Below are 16,443 nucleotides of genomic sequence, written 5' to 3'. Positions count from 1 at the left end.
TTTTGTTCAGCCCTAATGCTCGCTCAACGTGAGTTAGGTGATCTTTAATGACTTCATGTAAGGGGCATAGTTCTTGCCATCTTACAAAAGTAGCATTACTACGGTTCCGCGTTTGCGTGTGCGCAGTGCGGCCGTTCCTGGTGCGCGGCCCGGAGGACGCGGTGTCCCTAGCGGGCGGCGCGGTGCAGTTCACGTGCCGCGTGGGCGGAGACCCGCCCCCGGAGGTGCTGTGGCGGCGCACGGCGGGCGGCGGCTCCATGCCGCTGGGCCGCGTGCACATCCTGGAGGACCGCAGCCTGCGCGTGCAGGACATCACGCCCGAGGACGAGGGCGAGTACAGCTGCGAGGCAGACAACGCCGTCGGCTCCGTCACCGCCTCCGCCACCCTCACCGTGCACTGTGAGTAGCCGCAGCTCTACATGTCTGGCACCCCCTGTGCTACATCTCATTTCGTATTCACACACGGAAAGTGCAGGCCAAAAGTAGCTAAAAAGTTCCAATAAACTTCTTCTTCTTTCACTTGCGCCTGTGTCCCGCAATGTGCGCAGGGTCGTTGTGGTTACAACTGATTTGGCAAGGTTAATTTAAAGGGGTGGCCGGATGCGCTTCCCGCCGCCACCCCATACCCCCCAGGACGTAATCAGTGTACCCCAACTGCCTGCATCTAGTGTAAACCGTGAAATAGTGCGGAAGTGTTACAAATACCTGCGTGTCGTGTAACTGAGGCGGGATGTGGGGACCAGCCCGGTATTCACCTAGCGGGATGTGGAAAACCGCCTAAAAACCACATCCAGGCTGGCCGACACACCGGCCCACGTCGTTAATCCGCCGGGCGGATTCGATCCGGGCCCGGAGCGCCTACCCGAGTCCAGGAAGCAGCGCATTAGCGCTCTCGGCTAACCTGGGGGATCTAAAATACTCCAATAAACGTGGGTCCACAAATCGAACACATTTTCTGTTGCAGTTCATCAGTGTCAAAGTTGAAGCAGGTGCTCGAAATGTTGTCCATGCGTCTGAATGCGACACTGAACTCGTCTCTGAAATGAGGCAATCCTGGGGAATTCTGTAAATGCTGGAAGGCTGCTTCAATCCGCAAGCGTAATTCCTCAAGAGCGTTGACATCGGTATCGTAGACCAGGCTTTTGGCATGACCCTACACACAGAAATCCATGGGATTTAAATCCGGAGACCTTGAAGGCCATGGTACAGTCCATCACCCACCTAACCAATTTTGACCATAGTCCGAGTTAGACGCTGGCGCACTCGTAAATGAAATTGTACTGGAGCACCGTCAAGTATGAACAACATGCTCATGCCTTGGTTCAGTGGGACATCATCATGTTCATCTGGAAGTACATCCTCAAAACCGCACGTATTGCTGTCCAGTGAATCTCTGTGGTAGGGAGGTGGTCAAGTTATGTGGTATCTGAGCAGTGCTGCCCAGACGTTCAACGAATAACGCTGCTGATGTGCTACATGTTTTGCATTAGCATTGACATCGGCCCAAATGTGTCATTTATGGTAGTTAAAAATACCGTCACGGGTAAATCCAGCCTCATGCGTGGACAGATACAGGTTGCAAACAGGAGATTCAGGGTACACTATTGTTGCATCCATTGGCAGAAATTCTCTCTTCGAGGGAAGTCTGCATTGTTGAGGACTCGCACTCGCTGGAGATGGTATGGATTGAGTACTTGCCGATATAGAATCCGTCGCAGACTGCTATGACTCAGGACACGCTCTTGGGTATCATTCTCTTGTTGAAATACTCGGACGTTCGTGTACAATGCGTAACACCCTGTCCCCCACATCGGGTGTTGCGGGTCTGGGTCGACCTTCTCATACATGGTGGACGAAACTTCCGGTTTCTCTAAGGCGCTAACGTAACCGGCGAAATATATGCCTGTCGGGCTGCCTGCAGAGAGGAAAAGCTTCTTCACACAATCGTACCGCCTCAGGGGCACTGCCATTCGTTTTTCCATACATGAAGTGCATGTCAGCGTGCTCTTCGTTGGAGTAAACTCCGTCCAAGGTGCTTTCACGTTCGTGACTGATCGTAAGGACGGCGCGGCGCAGTGCACGGAGGCAGAAAGGGCAGTAGCTGCGCGTGCGTAAACAAACAGATACTCGATCCCAAACTTTGAGATACCAACGTAAGTGCAGCGGTATCCAGGGGCGTTTACACTTGGTTCCCAGCTCGAATTAGTGCGACATCTTGGCAACGGCTGATTTGCGGATCCATGTTTATTGGAGCTACTTTTGGCCTGTGCTTTCCATGTGTGAATTATTGACAACCACTTCTGGAACACTATATATATGACGGTGTTATATATTGCTTTATTTGTGCTCCTGCGGCGAACAAAATCAGAACCTCAGATTTTGAAATTTGGTACGATGGAACTTTATTTTCTACCAATACAAATATTGTATTCGCATTTTCAAAATGCACAGAAAGGCGTTAAGATAACGCTTTAAGAAGTCTCAATTTCAGAAAAAATTCCCCCTTCCCACACACAGAAGGTCACAGTAGCGGAACATCTTATTTTACAAATCAAGCAATATATGTATATATGCATCTTAACAATTTTACCTTTCTTGAAAATAGAAAATTGTGTTAGTGTCCAGTGGCTTCTATTTCAAAATGTTTTCGCTTGTAATTTATTTAATAGTTAATCCTAATATTAATAAAATACTCTTGCGTAATGCTTCACTTGATTTCACTGACTGATTATTGGCGTGTAGCAGAGTCATAAGGCAACAGACAGACTACGAAATACGTTTTATTTTGTTTTCATTTCTCTCTTTATTTACTTCTTTCCTTTTAGTTCCTAAATTCTTATCTTGCTTCACACCTGCAGAGGAGATGTGTTTTTCCAATGTATGTGTCGTCGCCCCCATTAGGCACAGCAGAGTATGCTTATTCTTTTTCTTTCATTTTTTTGGCGATAAGTCTTGCCTCTGGAAGCACCCAATTTAGCGTGCCGCGTCGACACAAGTGGATGGCGGCATTTTTGGAGAGGAAAAGGTAGGGCTATAAGGGGAGGTAGGAGGCCCATTTAAAAAAAAAATACAATGCTGTCAAAATTTTCCGGATTGTAACGCTTTTAAACGTGAATGGAATATTTCTTCCTAGGTGCGTGACCATGTTGCACCTTGGAAGATGTTATTCACATTCGGAAAAGACTTAAAACTCCGCAGTAATTTTTATAAGTTCAGAAGAAGACTGCAGCAGTTAAAAAGTCAATGTAAACATTTAAAAATGGAATACAGGGCTGGCTAGTGGCGGAAGTGTGAAAAGATACAACTACTTGTGATATGGACTTCGTCCTGTTCTCTTGGTCGTGGAGAAGGACACCATTCTCGATCTTTCTTTCGTGTTGGGAAGGGGAACCAGTCAGTTCTCCTCCCTGCCGCAGATTTCTCGCCATTCTCTATCAATGCGTGCCCTTACTTCCTTTTCCGATGTGGCCTCCCGAGCACTGGAAGCGCGTGTCGTTGTGCCCCCAGCGCCGCCATCTCTGACGCTCCGGCCGGCTGAGCTGACGGTGGAGCAGCGCCGCGACGCCGTCTTCGAGTGTTCGGCGTCGGGGAATCCCCGGCCGTCCGTCTTCTGGTCCGTGTCCGGAGCCAAGGCGCTGCTCTTCTCCGGAGCCTCCAACGGCCGCTGGGCCGCCTCCACCTCTCCCGAGGGCAGCGCGGTCCTCACCCTGCAGGTGAGTCCACCATTACACTACGAAGCTTCACAGCTACTGTGCATGCTACGCTTGCAACTGCCCCCTGCTGCAGCTTGGACCGAGGGAAAGTCAGCAATGATAACTGGCGGCAGCTACTAACGCCTCTTGCGGATTATGTACGAACTAGTGTCTTTCAAATTCCGAAGGTGGCAGGGGTAAAATACTGGGAGCGAAAGGCTATTTACAATGTGTACAGAAACCAGATGGCAGTTATAAGAGTCGAGGAGCATGAAAGGGAAGCAGTGGTTGGGAAGGGAGTGAGACAGGGTTGTAGCCTCTCCCCGATGTTGTTCAATCTGTATATTGAGCAAGCAGTAAAGGAAACAAAAGAAAAATTCAGAGTAGGTATTAAAATCGATGGAGAAGAAATAAAATCTTTAAGGTTCGCCGATGAAATTGTAATTCTGTCAGAGACAGCAAAGGACTTGGAAGAGCAGTTGAACGGAATGGACAGTGTCTTGAAAGGAGCATATAAGATGAACATCAACAAAAGCAAATCGAGAATAATGGAATGTAGTCGAATTAAGTCGGATGATGCTGAGGGAATTAGATCGGGAAATGAGACACTTAAAGAAGTAAAGGAGTTTTGCTATTTGGGGAGCAAAATAACTGATGATGGTCGAAGTAGAGAGGATATAAAATGTAGACGCAATGGCAAGGAAAGCGTTTCTGAAGAAGAGAAATTTGTTAACATCGAGTATTGATTTAAGTGTCAGGAAGTCGGTTCTGAAAGTAATTGTATGGAGTGTAGCCATGTATGGAAGTGAAACGTGGACGATAAATAGTTTAGACAAGAAGAGAATAGAAGCTTTCGAAATGTAGTGCTACAGAAGAATAATAAGATTAGATGGGTAGATCACATAACTAATGAGGAAGTATTGAACAGAATTGTGGAGAAGAAGGGATCGGTTGGTAGGACATTTTTGAGGCATCAAGGGATCACCAATTTAGTATTGGAGGGCAGCGTGAGACCAAGAGATGAATACACTAAGCAGATTCAGAAGGATGTAGCCTGCAGTAGGTACTGGCAGATGAAGAAGCTTGCACAGGATAGAGTAGCATGGAGAGCTGCATCAAACCAGTCTCAGGACTGAAGACCACAACAACAACAATACTGCCACAAACCTAAAGAAATGGCGCCTCTTTCGAAAATGTGTCAAGTAGAAACCATTGATCTATATACGGCAACAAAAGTAAATGTGGGGTGGATTGCCCTGCAGCGCTTCCAGAGGTCTAGGTTAGGTGTGAGCTAGCGCAGCGAACAAATGTGAACGGAAGAAAACTCGCTGTAAGGACGGTCCGATAATTACACGGAAGCCGCTGCGATTTAAAATGACCCCCAGGACATTACAAAAGGAGGAAGATGTTTCTTAATAGGGTGTGTGATCACCACGAACGGCCTTGCTTGCACTCCAACGCGCTTCCATGCTGGGTACCAGATAGGTAAGGGGTTCATGTGGTAGGGCGATCTACTCCACCATCAGCACGGATGACAACAGCTTGATGGAAATTGGTCCTTGCAGACATACTACGAGGATAATCCCACAAGTAAGGTCTCCTATTTTTTAATAAGTACATAGACCTGTTTATTTCTACAATGGTTTACATCAGTTTACAGCTTGAACATTTAGCTATTTTTCAACACTATCACCATTTATATCGATGCATTTTTGTAGATGCTGTGGCAGTTTTTGTATGCCCATGTCATACCAGCTCGCCGCCACGCTGTTCATAAGTTATGAACCTCTTCTTTCACCTCGTCGTCGGAACTGAATCGCTTTCCGGCCAAATGTTCTGTTAACTTAGGGAACAGGTGACAGCCACTGGCCGCCAAGTCAGGACTATAGAGCGGGTGGGTGACTATGTTCCACTGAAACTCTTGCAGAAGAGCAACGGTTTGTCGAGCGATGTGTGGGCGAGCGTTGTCATGGAGAATGTATACGCCCTTGCTCAGCATTCCTCTTCTCCGGTTCTGAATTGGCCATTTGAGTTTTTTCAGAGTCTCACAGTACCTGTCAGCGTTAATTGTGCTCCCAGTGGGCATAAAGTCGACCAAGAATACCCCTTTCCGATCCCAAAATACGGTTGTCATGACTTTACCGGCAGACTGTGTTTGTTTGAATTTCCGCGGCTTTGGCGAAGAAGGATGCCGCCACTGGCGTGATTGTTGTTTGGTCTCAGGTGTGAAGTGGTATGGCCAGGTTTCGTCACCTGTTCGGCTGCAAGGCGGTGAAGAAATGCGCGGGAAGCATCAACTCGTTGCCGCATGTAGTCCTCAGTCAGCATGCGTGGCACCCATCTTGCACACACCTTCCAGTAGTTCAATGTTTCCGTTAAAATTCTGTGAACGGCGCTTCGGGAAGCCTCAGGAACCAACGTGCAAAGATCATCCAGGGTGATCCGTCGATCTTCACGCATGCTTTGCTCAACCTTCAACACTGCCTCCTCAGAAATGGACGGTCTCCCGCTCCTTTGTTCGTTGTGAATTTCGGTCCGACCAGCTGCATAATCTCTACACCACTTACTAACATTTCTGACATCCATGCACGACTCACCATACACTTCCGTCAATTGGCGATGGATTCCAATCGGCGCAGTACCCTTTGAGTTCAAAAACTGAATAATTGAGCGCAATTCGCACTTGGCGGTAACATCCAACGGGACCTCCATTCTCAACGGCTACCAAGCCAAGACTGAGCGCCTCAGCGCGACGTGCACATGTTTACGCACAGCGTGTGAAGCACTCTTCATAACATTGTGCCCAACTGCCACACAAATAGAGTTCTGCACTTATAAAAAAATAGGAGACCTTACTTTTGCGATTACCCTCGTACAATGTGTCTCCCCAGGGCTTCCCAAACGTACTCGAGGGGATTTTTTTCGGGTGAAAGAAGAGGCCAGTCCATTCGTCAAAAATCCTCTCATTCAAGAGCTCCTCCACCTGTACTGTTCAAAGCGGTCGCGCGTTGTCATCCATACGAATTAAATCAGGGCCCTCGTTCCCCCGAAAAGACTCAAATGGGGAAGAGCACTAAGCACAATAATGTTGACCTGGTTCCAAGAGTTGGAACACTTGGACCACCAAATCGATCACATTCGACTATGTTCCAATGGTGCATGGCGTTTTCTAACCTCTCGCCACACGGTAATAAATCGAGAATCACTGCTCACACTGAACCTGCTCTCACTCGAGAAGAGCCCGCGACTGCGTTGATCCCGTCCCTAAGCCCTGTCCACCTTCGCAAATGGTGTCGCCGACGTGCGGTGTCAACAGAACACTATGTACTGGTCATCGGGCAGAGAGAGACCTCCACAATGCAGTCACCATCCCGTTGTGGAGCGTCTGATTGTCTTGCACTCTTGTTAAATGCGATTGTAATTCTGACGCAGGTCCCTTCTTGTCTGTTCCACAATACAGCAGTCACTGCTGCTGTAGTTGACCCTGATCGACCACAACCGCTCTTTCGGGCAGCAGTGCCTGTGCTTAGGAACGCTCTCCATGCATGTGAAGGAATACTGTGAGCAATGCCAACTTCCTGGGCTACATTCGTCACACTTTGGCTTTCTATCAGCTTCCCGGTTGATTCATCCCGATGTGAAGCCATCCAGATGTTGTCTCTTGGCCGTATATTACTGAGAACACGATTTTTTTTCCTTTGTTGTAATTTCATGCCTCGGCAGAAGCGGGCCGGTAGCGGCCTACATACGCCGCTCTTCGGCCAAAAGACACAGCATAAATACACGGAAGTTATAGAAAACATTAAAAAAACATGGTAAACACAAGATGAACACTGCACAAGAGACCAGAAGTCTTTTGACGGAAGACACTGTAATGAAGGGTGGCACTAGTTGAAAACAGATTAAGACGTCCAGGTGGAGACACGAACGTAGGAGAAAAAACTAATGAAGACACTGTACACAAATGGAGAGACACTGACGCACGGAAAACCCTGGCGACGATCATCGGCGAAGCATTCACACTGACGAAGGGGGAGGGCCCGCCTCCAGGTCAGAGAGAGAGGTAGGATGGCGGGAAGGGGGGGGGGGTGGAGCCAGTGGGAGTAAGAAGGGAGAGTGGGGGGAGGAAAGAGGGGGGGTTGGAAGCCTGAGGAGACAGGTGGGAGAGAGGAGGGGGGAAGGAAGGTGAGGAGGGAGAGAGGGAGCCCTGGGGGAAAAAGAGGGGGAATGGGAGGGGAGAGTCAGAGCTGGTAGGAGGGGTAGATAGACGGGATAAGGACATCGGAGAGCAGGTGGGATGCAAGAATATAGGCGTGGCAGCAGGTGGGGATGGGCGAGGATGGGAGAGACAAGCGGGTGTGGGGGATCGAGCTTGCGGGAGGTGTAAAGGATCCGTATCCATTCGAGGCAAAGGAGAAGGTGCGGGAAGGGAATCAAGTCATATAGCATCTGTGTGGGGGATGGGAGATGGATGCGATAGGCAAGGCAGAGCGTGTGGTGTTCAAGGATTTGGAGGGACTTATAGTAGGCGGGAGGGGCGGAGATCCAGGTGGGATGGGCATAGCAGAGGATGAGGTGAATGAGGGATTTATAAGCGTGGAGGATGGTGGAGGGGTCCAGATCCCATGTGCGGCCAGAAAGGAGTATGAGGAGGTGGAGTCGGGAACGTGCCTTGGCTTGGATCATCCGGAGATGGGGGTTCCAGGAAAGGCGACGGTCAAGAGTGACACCAAGGTACTTGAGGGTTGGGGTGAGGTGAATGGGACGACCATAGACGGTGATATAAAAATCAAGGAGGCGGAAGGAAGGGGTGGTTTTGCCTACAATGATTGCCTGGGTTTTGGAAGGATTAACCTTGAGCAGCCACTGGTTACACCAGGTGGTGAACCTGTCAACATGGGATTGGAGAAGGTGCTGGGAGCATTGCAGGGTGGGGGCGAGGGCAAGGAAGGCAGTGTCATGAGAACATGAACACAGTGCACCGTTATGTGCTGGCTGATTGACACACACACTTTCCGTTCCTACAAGGGCCTCGTGTTGCGTAGCCAGCCCCATGTGGCGCTATAATTAAGCTGACCTCATTGCATGCGACGTCCAGCTTTATGTGGACGACAGGGAGACGTCTAGTAACAAGTCTCCGCCCTTCCCTTCGTTTCCACCTAGTTGTTAATATGTCTGTTACTGTATCTGTCTCGTCCGTTAAGTTTTGCAGAACAACGTAGTACCATCAGACGTCACTAGATCGCGGGACGAGCGAAATCTCGGAACATTTAACAAAATCACGATTGCAGTGTTTTATGTATTTTTTAGTTGCCGTTGTTACATGTGACCTACACCCTTGTAGATACCATAGTCCATATGTCACAGATATTTTCATAGTTGAAATCCGTAGTGAATCAACAACGTTAAGACTGGTCGTGGAGATAGTACCATGAAAAGTCGGTAGATCGCAGTCTGATCGCAAGATCGAGCAGAACCCGAAATTTCTCGACTTGTGACGTGAACAGTTCAAGTAGTTCGAGTCATCTCGAAGTGGGCTACACAGGTAGTTTACGATATCAATTCTCGCGGATAAGTTATTTTTCGGTAATGGTCACTTATAACGTTTATAAACAACTGCTAAAAGTAATTATTCGTACTGTCAAATGTACCAACTGTATCCCCACGCATCTGGTGTAAATTACTGCGGATGCAGTTATTAATCAGTGTAGCAGTCACAGTTACTGCTGTTATTAGTAACTGGAAACAATACCTGCTGAAATATGCCAGAATCTCAACATAATAGACACATTTTAAAATACAGCAGAATTCTGTGATTTATGTAATGTTAACATGATATTAAAATTCAACGTGTGCTCTATATATGTGTAACTACGTGTGCGTGGCGAAGTATATTTTGTTGTAAATGATCAGTGGCGGAAATCAGACTCTTGACTATTGTACATCTGAAAGTCTTTGGACAGAAAACTGATGAAATTATACGAGAACCAACTTTTTCGAATCGTACACCACGGTAGAATGCTCTCGTCTCATTTTTTTCTCGCAACGAAAAATAATTACACGTACCTTGAAGCAACTCCATCTTTCTGCCTATGATTTTTTCATTACTTCCTTAAATATGGAGCCCACAGTTCTTAGAGCCGATAAATTCATTGTTACGTCTGTATTTTTGAAGTTTTATTTTTTTAGTTCGTAATGCAGAACTTGTACGATAATTTCATACGGTGCAAATCACAAATCACACTTCACAACCTCCTTATCTACTATCTAAAACAGTAAACTACGGTAGGTCCTGGATTTCTTCATGTCGGTACATCATCGGTAGCGAAAGCGAACGGGAAGTATCCTCGTACCGTCTTCGATAAACGAAACAAAAGTGGACTCCCAGTTTTCCAATGCTCCAGTCAGCAGTAATCTCTAGTATTTTTATATGTTTGGAAATAATGGGTTATTCCATTTCCTTGGAAGTACGAATTTGATAAGGTCATTGTGATTTATCCGTGGCCAGACAGAGCGTGACAGAATTATATAAGCAAATTTACAGGTAAAAAGGCACGTAATATTAGCAGTTACTCATCAGCTATTTCCATGGTAGTACGAACGTCACATGCTCAGTGCATTCATTATTAGTAGTGAGACAGAGCGAGACCGAAGGGGCAGTAGTGAAGTGCGACGTACGCGCGTTGTCTAACAGATGACGTGCGATATAGGTAGTTACTGCCTGCTACTGATAATTGTGAATCCTCACAAGGGGAACACGCCATCACACTCCTCTCATATTTAGTCGTAAGATGTCCCAGTGGACAGCCCATAAAAACATGAACATGGATCAAGCATTAAAACAGGAAGAATGTGTACTGAACAGTAAAAAAAAGAAGCAAAGTAGAAACAGTGAAAGGTCCAAGCTCAAGATGTACATCATAGAGCAAAAATTAACAGCAACGGCTTCGTGGTTATGTGATCACGGTGTTGAACTATGAAGGGGAAGATCCGGGTTCAAGTCTGCATCGAGCCCTTTCTTTTATATAAAATTATGAACTGTCCATCTGGTCATTGGCGTGCCTGTTAGCTGTATTCAAATTTATGTCTGTGTCGTGGTGTATCATCTGTTCGCAACAGCGAGATGTAAGGAAAGGACGTCCAGACATAAGCATCTCCTATTTTTTCTACACAAGTTCATTTGTTGTTTTCATTTCCGTGAGAGGTCTATGCGGTATCACGCCTGCTCTCATTATTCATCACATTCACTTGGAACGGTGATATATTCTGTAAGGTGGCATGGTTTCCTGACCTTCATTTCTTACATATTCTGTACTCGCAATCGTATTCTGCACTTCGAGACGCTTCATTCGAACCCAAACTCGATAAGGTGGAGTCAATTTTGTATGAATTCATGTAAGCGATATGCAAATCTAATAAGTAAATTGCAAGTGCGCACAGAGGTGGAAAAAGTCGAGGCTGGTGTACACAACATGACGGCCACAGGAATTTTCGTTCTAGGGAGGCGGCTGGCCCATTGGGAAGCCCGTCCCTTCAGGGGGGTGGGTCGGCACTCACCTACTTTGGTTGGAATGACCGCCCAGAGAGAGGACAGCTTTTGCCAGAGTGAAAGGATAACAACCTCCACGTTCGACTTAAAAGTAAATTCCGCTACACTGTGTGGGAGCGCCGAAAGACCCATTTTTTGACGGACCAACTGCATAGTTACAGAGTTCTCACAGGAGGACAGTATATGCCTAACGGAGCTACATCTTTCTGCACTGGTCGACTTAAACGAAACGTCATTCTCCAATTTAAAAGAGCAACGCTGATTTGCGGAATATTTCTGACACAAAGAACCAGAGGAGTGAGGGAAGACAGCGAATGATATACCCTTGCAACTTTTCCAGAAATGGGGCCATTCCGTTGTCGCTCTTGGAGCAGAAACAGTAACGAGAGCGAGTGCACTCATACCTGTACGCAAAGAGCGAGGAACAATGTCTCTCCTCAGTACTTCACTGGGAGAGCACCTCTCTTGTTAGCGAATGAGAGTGATACTCTATACTGAGTCGCTCGCGATTCAGCATTGTTCACTGTGTTGGCCGCCACACTTATTGTGCGGTACGAACACAGACAGATTACTAGTGAAATGCCTGCGAGCGAATATTGAGTGGCATTGCGGTGGATTGGTTAGCCTAGGGGTGGATACGAGTCCTCGAATTCATCAAGGCGTAGGGAGAGTTCGATTGGCGAATATCAATCCAGATAGAAAGAGATAGTTGTGTTATTTGTCAGCAGCGAGCGATGCAGGCAGAAAGGGTACTTGTTGGATCAATCCATTGTGCAACTTGACAAACTAAAACCCATACACTCACATTTCTTACCATATGACTCATATTCTATAACCAATGTATGTACACTACTGGCCATTAAAATTGCTACACCACGAAGATGACGTGCTACAGACACGAAATTTAACCAACAGGAAGAAGATGCTGTGATATGCAAATGATTAGCTTTTCAGAGCATTCACACAAGGTGCTGACATGAGGAAAGTTTCCAACCGATTTCTCATACACAAACAGCAGTTGACCGGCGTTGCCTGGTGAAACGTTGGTGCTCGGGTTGGTCGAGATCCAATGACTGTCGGCAGAATATAGAATCACTGGGTTCAGGAGGGTAATACGGAACGCCATGCTGGATCCCAATGGCCTCGAATCACTAGCAATTGAGATGACAGCCATCTTATCCGCATGGCTGTAACGGATCGTGCAGCCACGTCTCGATCCCTGAGTCAACAGATGGGGAAGTTTGAAAGACAATAACCATCTGCACGAATAGTTCAACGACGTTTGCAGCAGCACAGACTATCAGCTCGAAGACCATGGCTGCGGTTACCCTTGACGCTGCATCACATACAGGAGCGCCTGCGATGGTGTACTCAATGACAAACCTGGGTGCACGAATGGCAAAACGTCATTTTTTCGGATGAATCGAGGTTCTGTTTACAGCATCATGAAGGTCGCATCCGTGTTTGGCGACATCGCGGTGAACACACATTGGAAGCGTGTATTCGTCATCGCCAAACTGGCGTATCACCCGGCGTGATGGTATGGGGTGCCATTGGTTACACATCTCGGTCACCTCTTGTTCGCATTGACGGCACTTTGAACAGTGGACGTTACATTTGAGATGTGTTATGAGCCGTGGCTCTACCCTTCATTCGATCTCAGCGAAACCCTACATTTCAGCAGGATAATGCACGACCGCATGTTGCAGGTCCTGTACGGACCTTTCTGGATACAGAAAATGTTCGACTGCTGCCCCGGCCAGCATATTCTCCAGATCTCTCACCAACTGAAAATTTCTGGCCAATGGCGGCCGAGCAACTGGCTCGTCACAATACGCCAGTCACTCTCTTGATGAACTGTGGTATCGTGTTGAAGCTGCATGGGGAGTTGTACCTGCACACGCCATCCAAGCTCTGTTTGACTCAATTCCCAGGCGTATCAAGACCGTTATTAGGGCCAGAGGTGGTTGTTCCGGGTACTGATTTTTCAGGATCTATGCACCCAAATTGCGTAAAAATGTTATCACATGTCAGTTCCAGTATAATATATTTGTCCAATGAATACTCGCTTCTTTTTTGTGTAGCAGTTTTAATGGGCAGTAGTGTATTTTGATGCTTGATCTGTGTTCAGTTTTTGACGGGTTACGCAGTGGGCCATTTTACCACTAAATCTGAGGGGGTCGCGATGGGTAGTTTCCTTCGCCAGTAGCAGGCAACTTGTCCCAGCTGTACTGCAGCGCTGAGTGGTGTGGTCTGGTGCGCTGCCGGCAGGGTGCGACGCGCAACGACTCCCGCAGCTGGGTGACGTGCTCGGCGGTGAACGCGGCCGGGTCGGCGGTGGCGCGCGCGCGGCTGCGCGTCGTGGCGCCGGAGGACCTGCCGCCGCCGGTGATCGCGCTCGGCCCCGCCAACCAGACGCTGCCCGTGCAGTCGGTGGCGCTGCTGCCCTGCCGCGCCGCCGGCAGCCCGCCGCCCGTCATCACCTGGTACCGCGACGGCGCGCCAGTGCTGCCCGGCCCGCGCGTCAACGTCTCCGCCTCCGGCACTCTCCAGATCAACGGTGCGTCAACCTCGCTGCACTTTCCTTCACTCCCTAACTTGTCAACTTTTCACTTGCCTACTCACGCAAGTTCTTCCTCTTCTTCTCCTTCTACCTCTACAGAGCAGGCCTATCAACTTGTTCCATCTTTTCACTGGCCGTCCTTTGTCCCTCTTTCCTTTGCATTTGAACTGTAAGGCCGTGTTCGGCATTCTATTTTCTTCCATTCGTGCCATATCTGCCTTCAACTCTCATTTATGTTCTTCTGTTGTGTAATTTACATTTACATTTAAATGTACACCAGGAAGCAGGAAATGAGCAGGCGTACGAAATACATACAGCAGAACCCCACGTATCTGACAAGGGAACCTCCCCATCGCACCCCCCTCAGATTTAGTTATACGTTGGCACAGTGGATAGGCCTTGAAAAACTGAACACAGATCAATTGAGAAAACAGGAAGAAGTTGTGTGGAACTGTGAAAAAATAAACAAAATATACAAACTGAGTAGTTCAGTGCAAGATGGGCAACATAAAGGACGCTGAGAACGCCGGAGCACCGTGGTCTCGTGGTAACGTGAGCAGCTGCCGAAGGAGAGGTCCTTGGTTCAAATCCTCCATCGGGTGAAGAGTTTAACTTTTTATTTTCAGTTTATGTGACAAACTCTTATGTTTTCATCACTTTTTTGGGAGTGATTATCACATCCACAAGAAAACCTAAATCGGGCAAGGTAGAAGAATCCTTTTACCCATTCGCCAAGTGTACAAGTTTGGTGGGTCGACAACATTTTCCTGTCATGTGACGCACATGCCGTCACCAGTGTCGTATAGAATATATCAGATGTGTTTTCCTGTGGAGGAATCGGTTGACCTATGACCTTGCGATCAAATGTTTTCGGTTCCCATTGGAGAGGCACGTCCTTTCGTCTACTAATCGCACGGTTTTGCGATGCGGTCGCAAAACACAGAAACTAAACTTATTACAGTGAACAGAGACGTCAATGAACGAACGGACAGATAATAACTATGCAAAAATAAAGAAAGTAAAATTTTAAGTCGAGGGAAGATTTGAACCAAGAACCTCTCGTTCTGCAGCTGCTCACGCGCTCCTGACCTCACATTGTCCATGATATTGCTTGGACTACTCAGTTTGTATATTTTGCTTATTTTTTCACAGTTCCACACAACTTCTTCCTGTTTTCTCAATTGATCTGTGTTCAGTTTTTCAAGGCCTATCCACTGTGCCAACTTATAACTAAATCTGAGGGGGGTGCGATGGGGAGGTTCCCTTGTGAGCCAACGTTAAAGGAAGTAAGAGATGCAATCAACAAATTGAAAAACCATAAAGCACCAGGATCAGATTGCGTAACTGCAGAATTAGTTAAAAATGGAGGACAGAAATGGGTGGAAGTAGTTCACAAAGTGATAACTAAAGTACGGAACTCAGAGATGATACCTGAAGAGTGGCAGCAGTCGATTCCGATCCCAATTTTTAAGAAGGGCGACAAAATGGATTGTAGTAATTATAGAGGGATATCGCTATTACCAGTATGTTCCAAAATTTTCTCGAATATTCTGCTAAGTAGGCTTACACCATATGCAGATGAAATTGTGGGGGATTACCAAGCTGGCTTTCGGAGGAACAGATCAACTATAGACCAAATATTCACCCTGAGTCAAATTTTGGAAAAGAAATGGGACTACAATAAACCAGTTCATAATCTCTTCATAGATTTTACAAAAGCATATGATTCAGAACTGCAATCAAAATTGTACAGAATTCTTTTGGAACCTGGAATACCAAAGAAGTATGTTACACTTATAGAAGCGAGTTTGAAAAACACAAAACGTAGAGTACGCGTGGGGAAATTGGAGTCAGAAGAATTTGTAATAAAGAACGGACTTAAGCAGTGAGATGCCCTGTCTCCACTACTTTTTAGTTTAGTCCTAGAAAATATCGTACGAATGGCAGCAGATAATTCAGAGGGTATGGAGTTAAATGGAAATATTAAGATATTATGGTATACAGATGATCTAAACATCATTAGCGATAGGAAAGAATCTGTAACAGCAAATGCGAATGCGTTAATCAAGGCCAGTGAAGATGTAGGTCTAAGGATACGTGAAGACAAAACTAAATAACTGGTTACTACTAGAATGCCAACAGCAGTAGATCAGGAAATGTTAAGAGTTGCAGACATGAAGTTTGAAAAAGTGAACACATGTAAGTATCTAGGCGTGGATATTACTTCGAGAAATGAGATTTAATCCGAACTGAAGAAGAGATTACGGTCGGGAAATGCGTGCTATTTCTCACTGAATAGATTACTTTCATCACGGATATTGTCTAGGAATTTAAAGACTAGAACATCCAAACCTATTATTCTACCAGTTATGCTGTATGGGTGTGAGACTTGGTCTCTTATTGTGCAAAATGAAAAGCCGTTTCGAGTATTTGAAAACAAAATTTTGAGGAAAATTTTCGGAGCAAAAAGGGATGACATTAGCGAAGAGTGGCGAAAATTGCATAACGAAGAGGTTCACGAACTCTATTCGAGCCCTGACATAATCAGTATTATTAAACCACGTAGGCTGCGATGGGCGGGTCACGTGGCTCGAATGGATGAGGGCAGGGCAGCGCGCAGAGTACTGGTAGGGCACCTA

The 16,443-nt window shown here is 46.8% G+C and overlaps 1 protein-coding gene across 1 annotated transcript in view; it reads left to right on the top strand.

Moving 5' to 3' along the window:
• The window catches only part of LOC124597969 (roundabout homolog 2-like), a 699,738-nt gene that overhangs the window by 612,399 nt on the left and 70,896 nt on the right, over positions 1–16,443 (top strand). Inside the window, exons 5-7 of the mRNA XM_047135972.1 lie at positions 127–399; positions 3,508–3,713; positions 13,513–13,801. Of these exons, the coding sequence (XP_046991928.1) occupies positions 127–399; positions 3,508–3,713; positions 13,513–13,801 (768 nt within the window). The remainder of the gene's footprint in view (positions 1–126; positions 400–3,507; positions 3,714–13,512; positions 13,802–16,443) is intronic.

This window comes from Schistocerca americana, chromosome 1 (genome assembly GCF_021461395.2).
Source record: "Schistocerca americana isolate TAMUIC-IGC-003095 chromosome 1, iqSchAmer2.1, whole genome shotgun sequence".
NCBI classification, from domain to species: Eukaryota; Metazoa; Arthropoda; class Insecta; order Orthoptera; family Acrididae; genus Schistocerca; species Schistocerca americana.
Note: the sequence above shows the minus strand (reverse complement) of the source record. Positions and strands in the feature narration are given on the sequence as shown.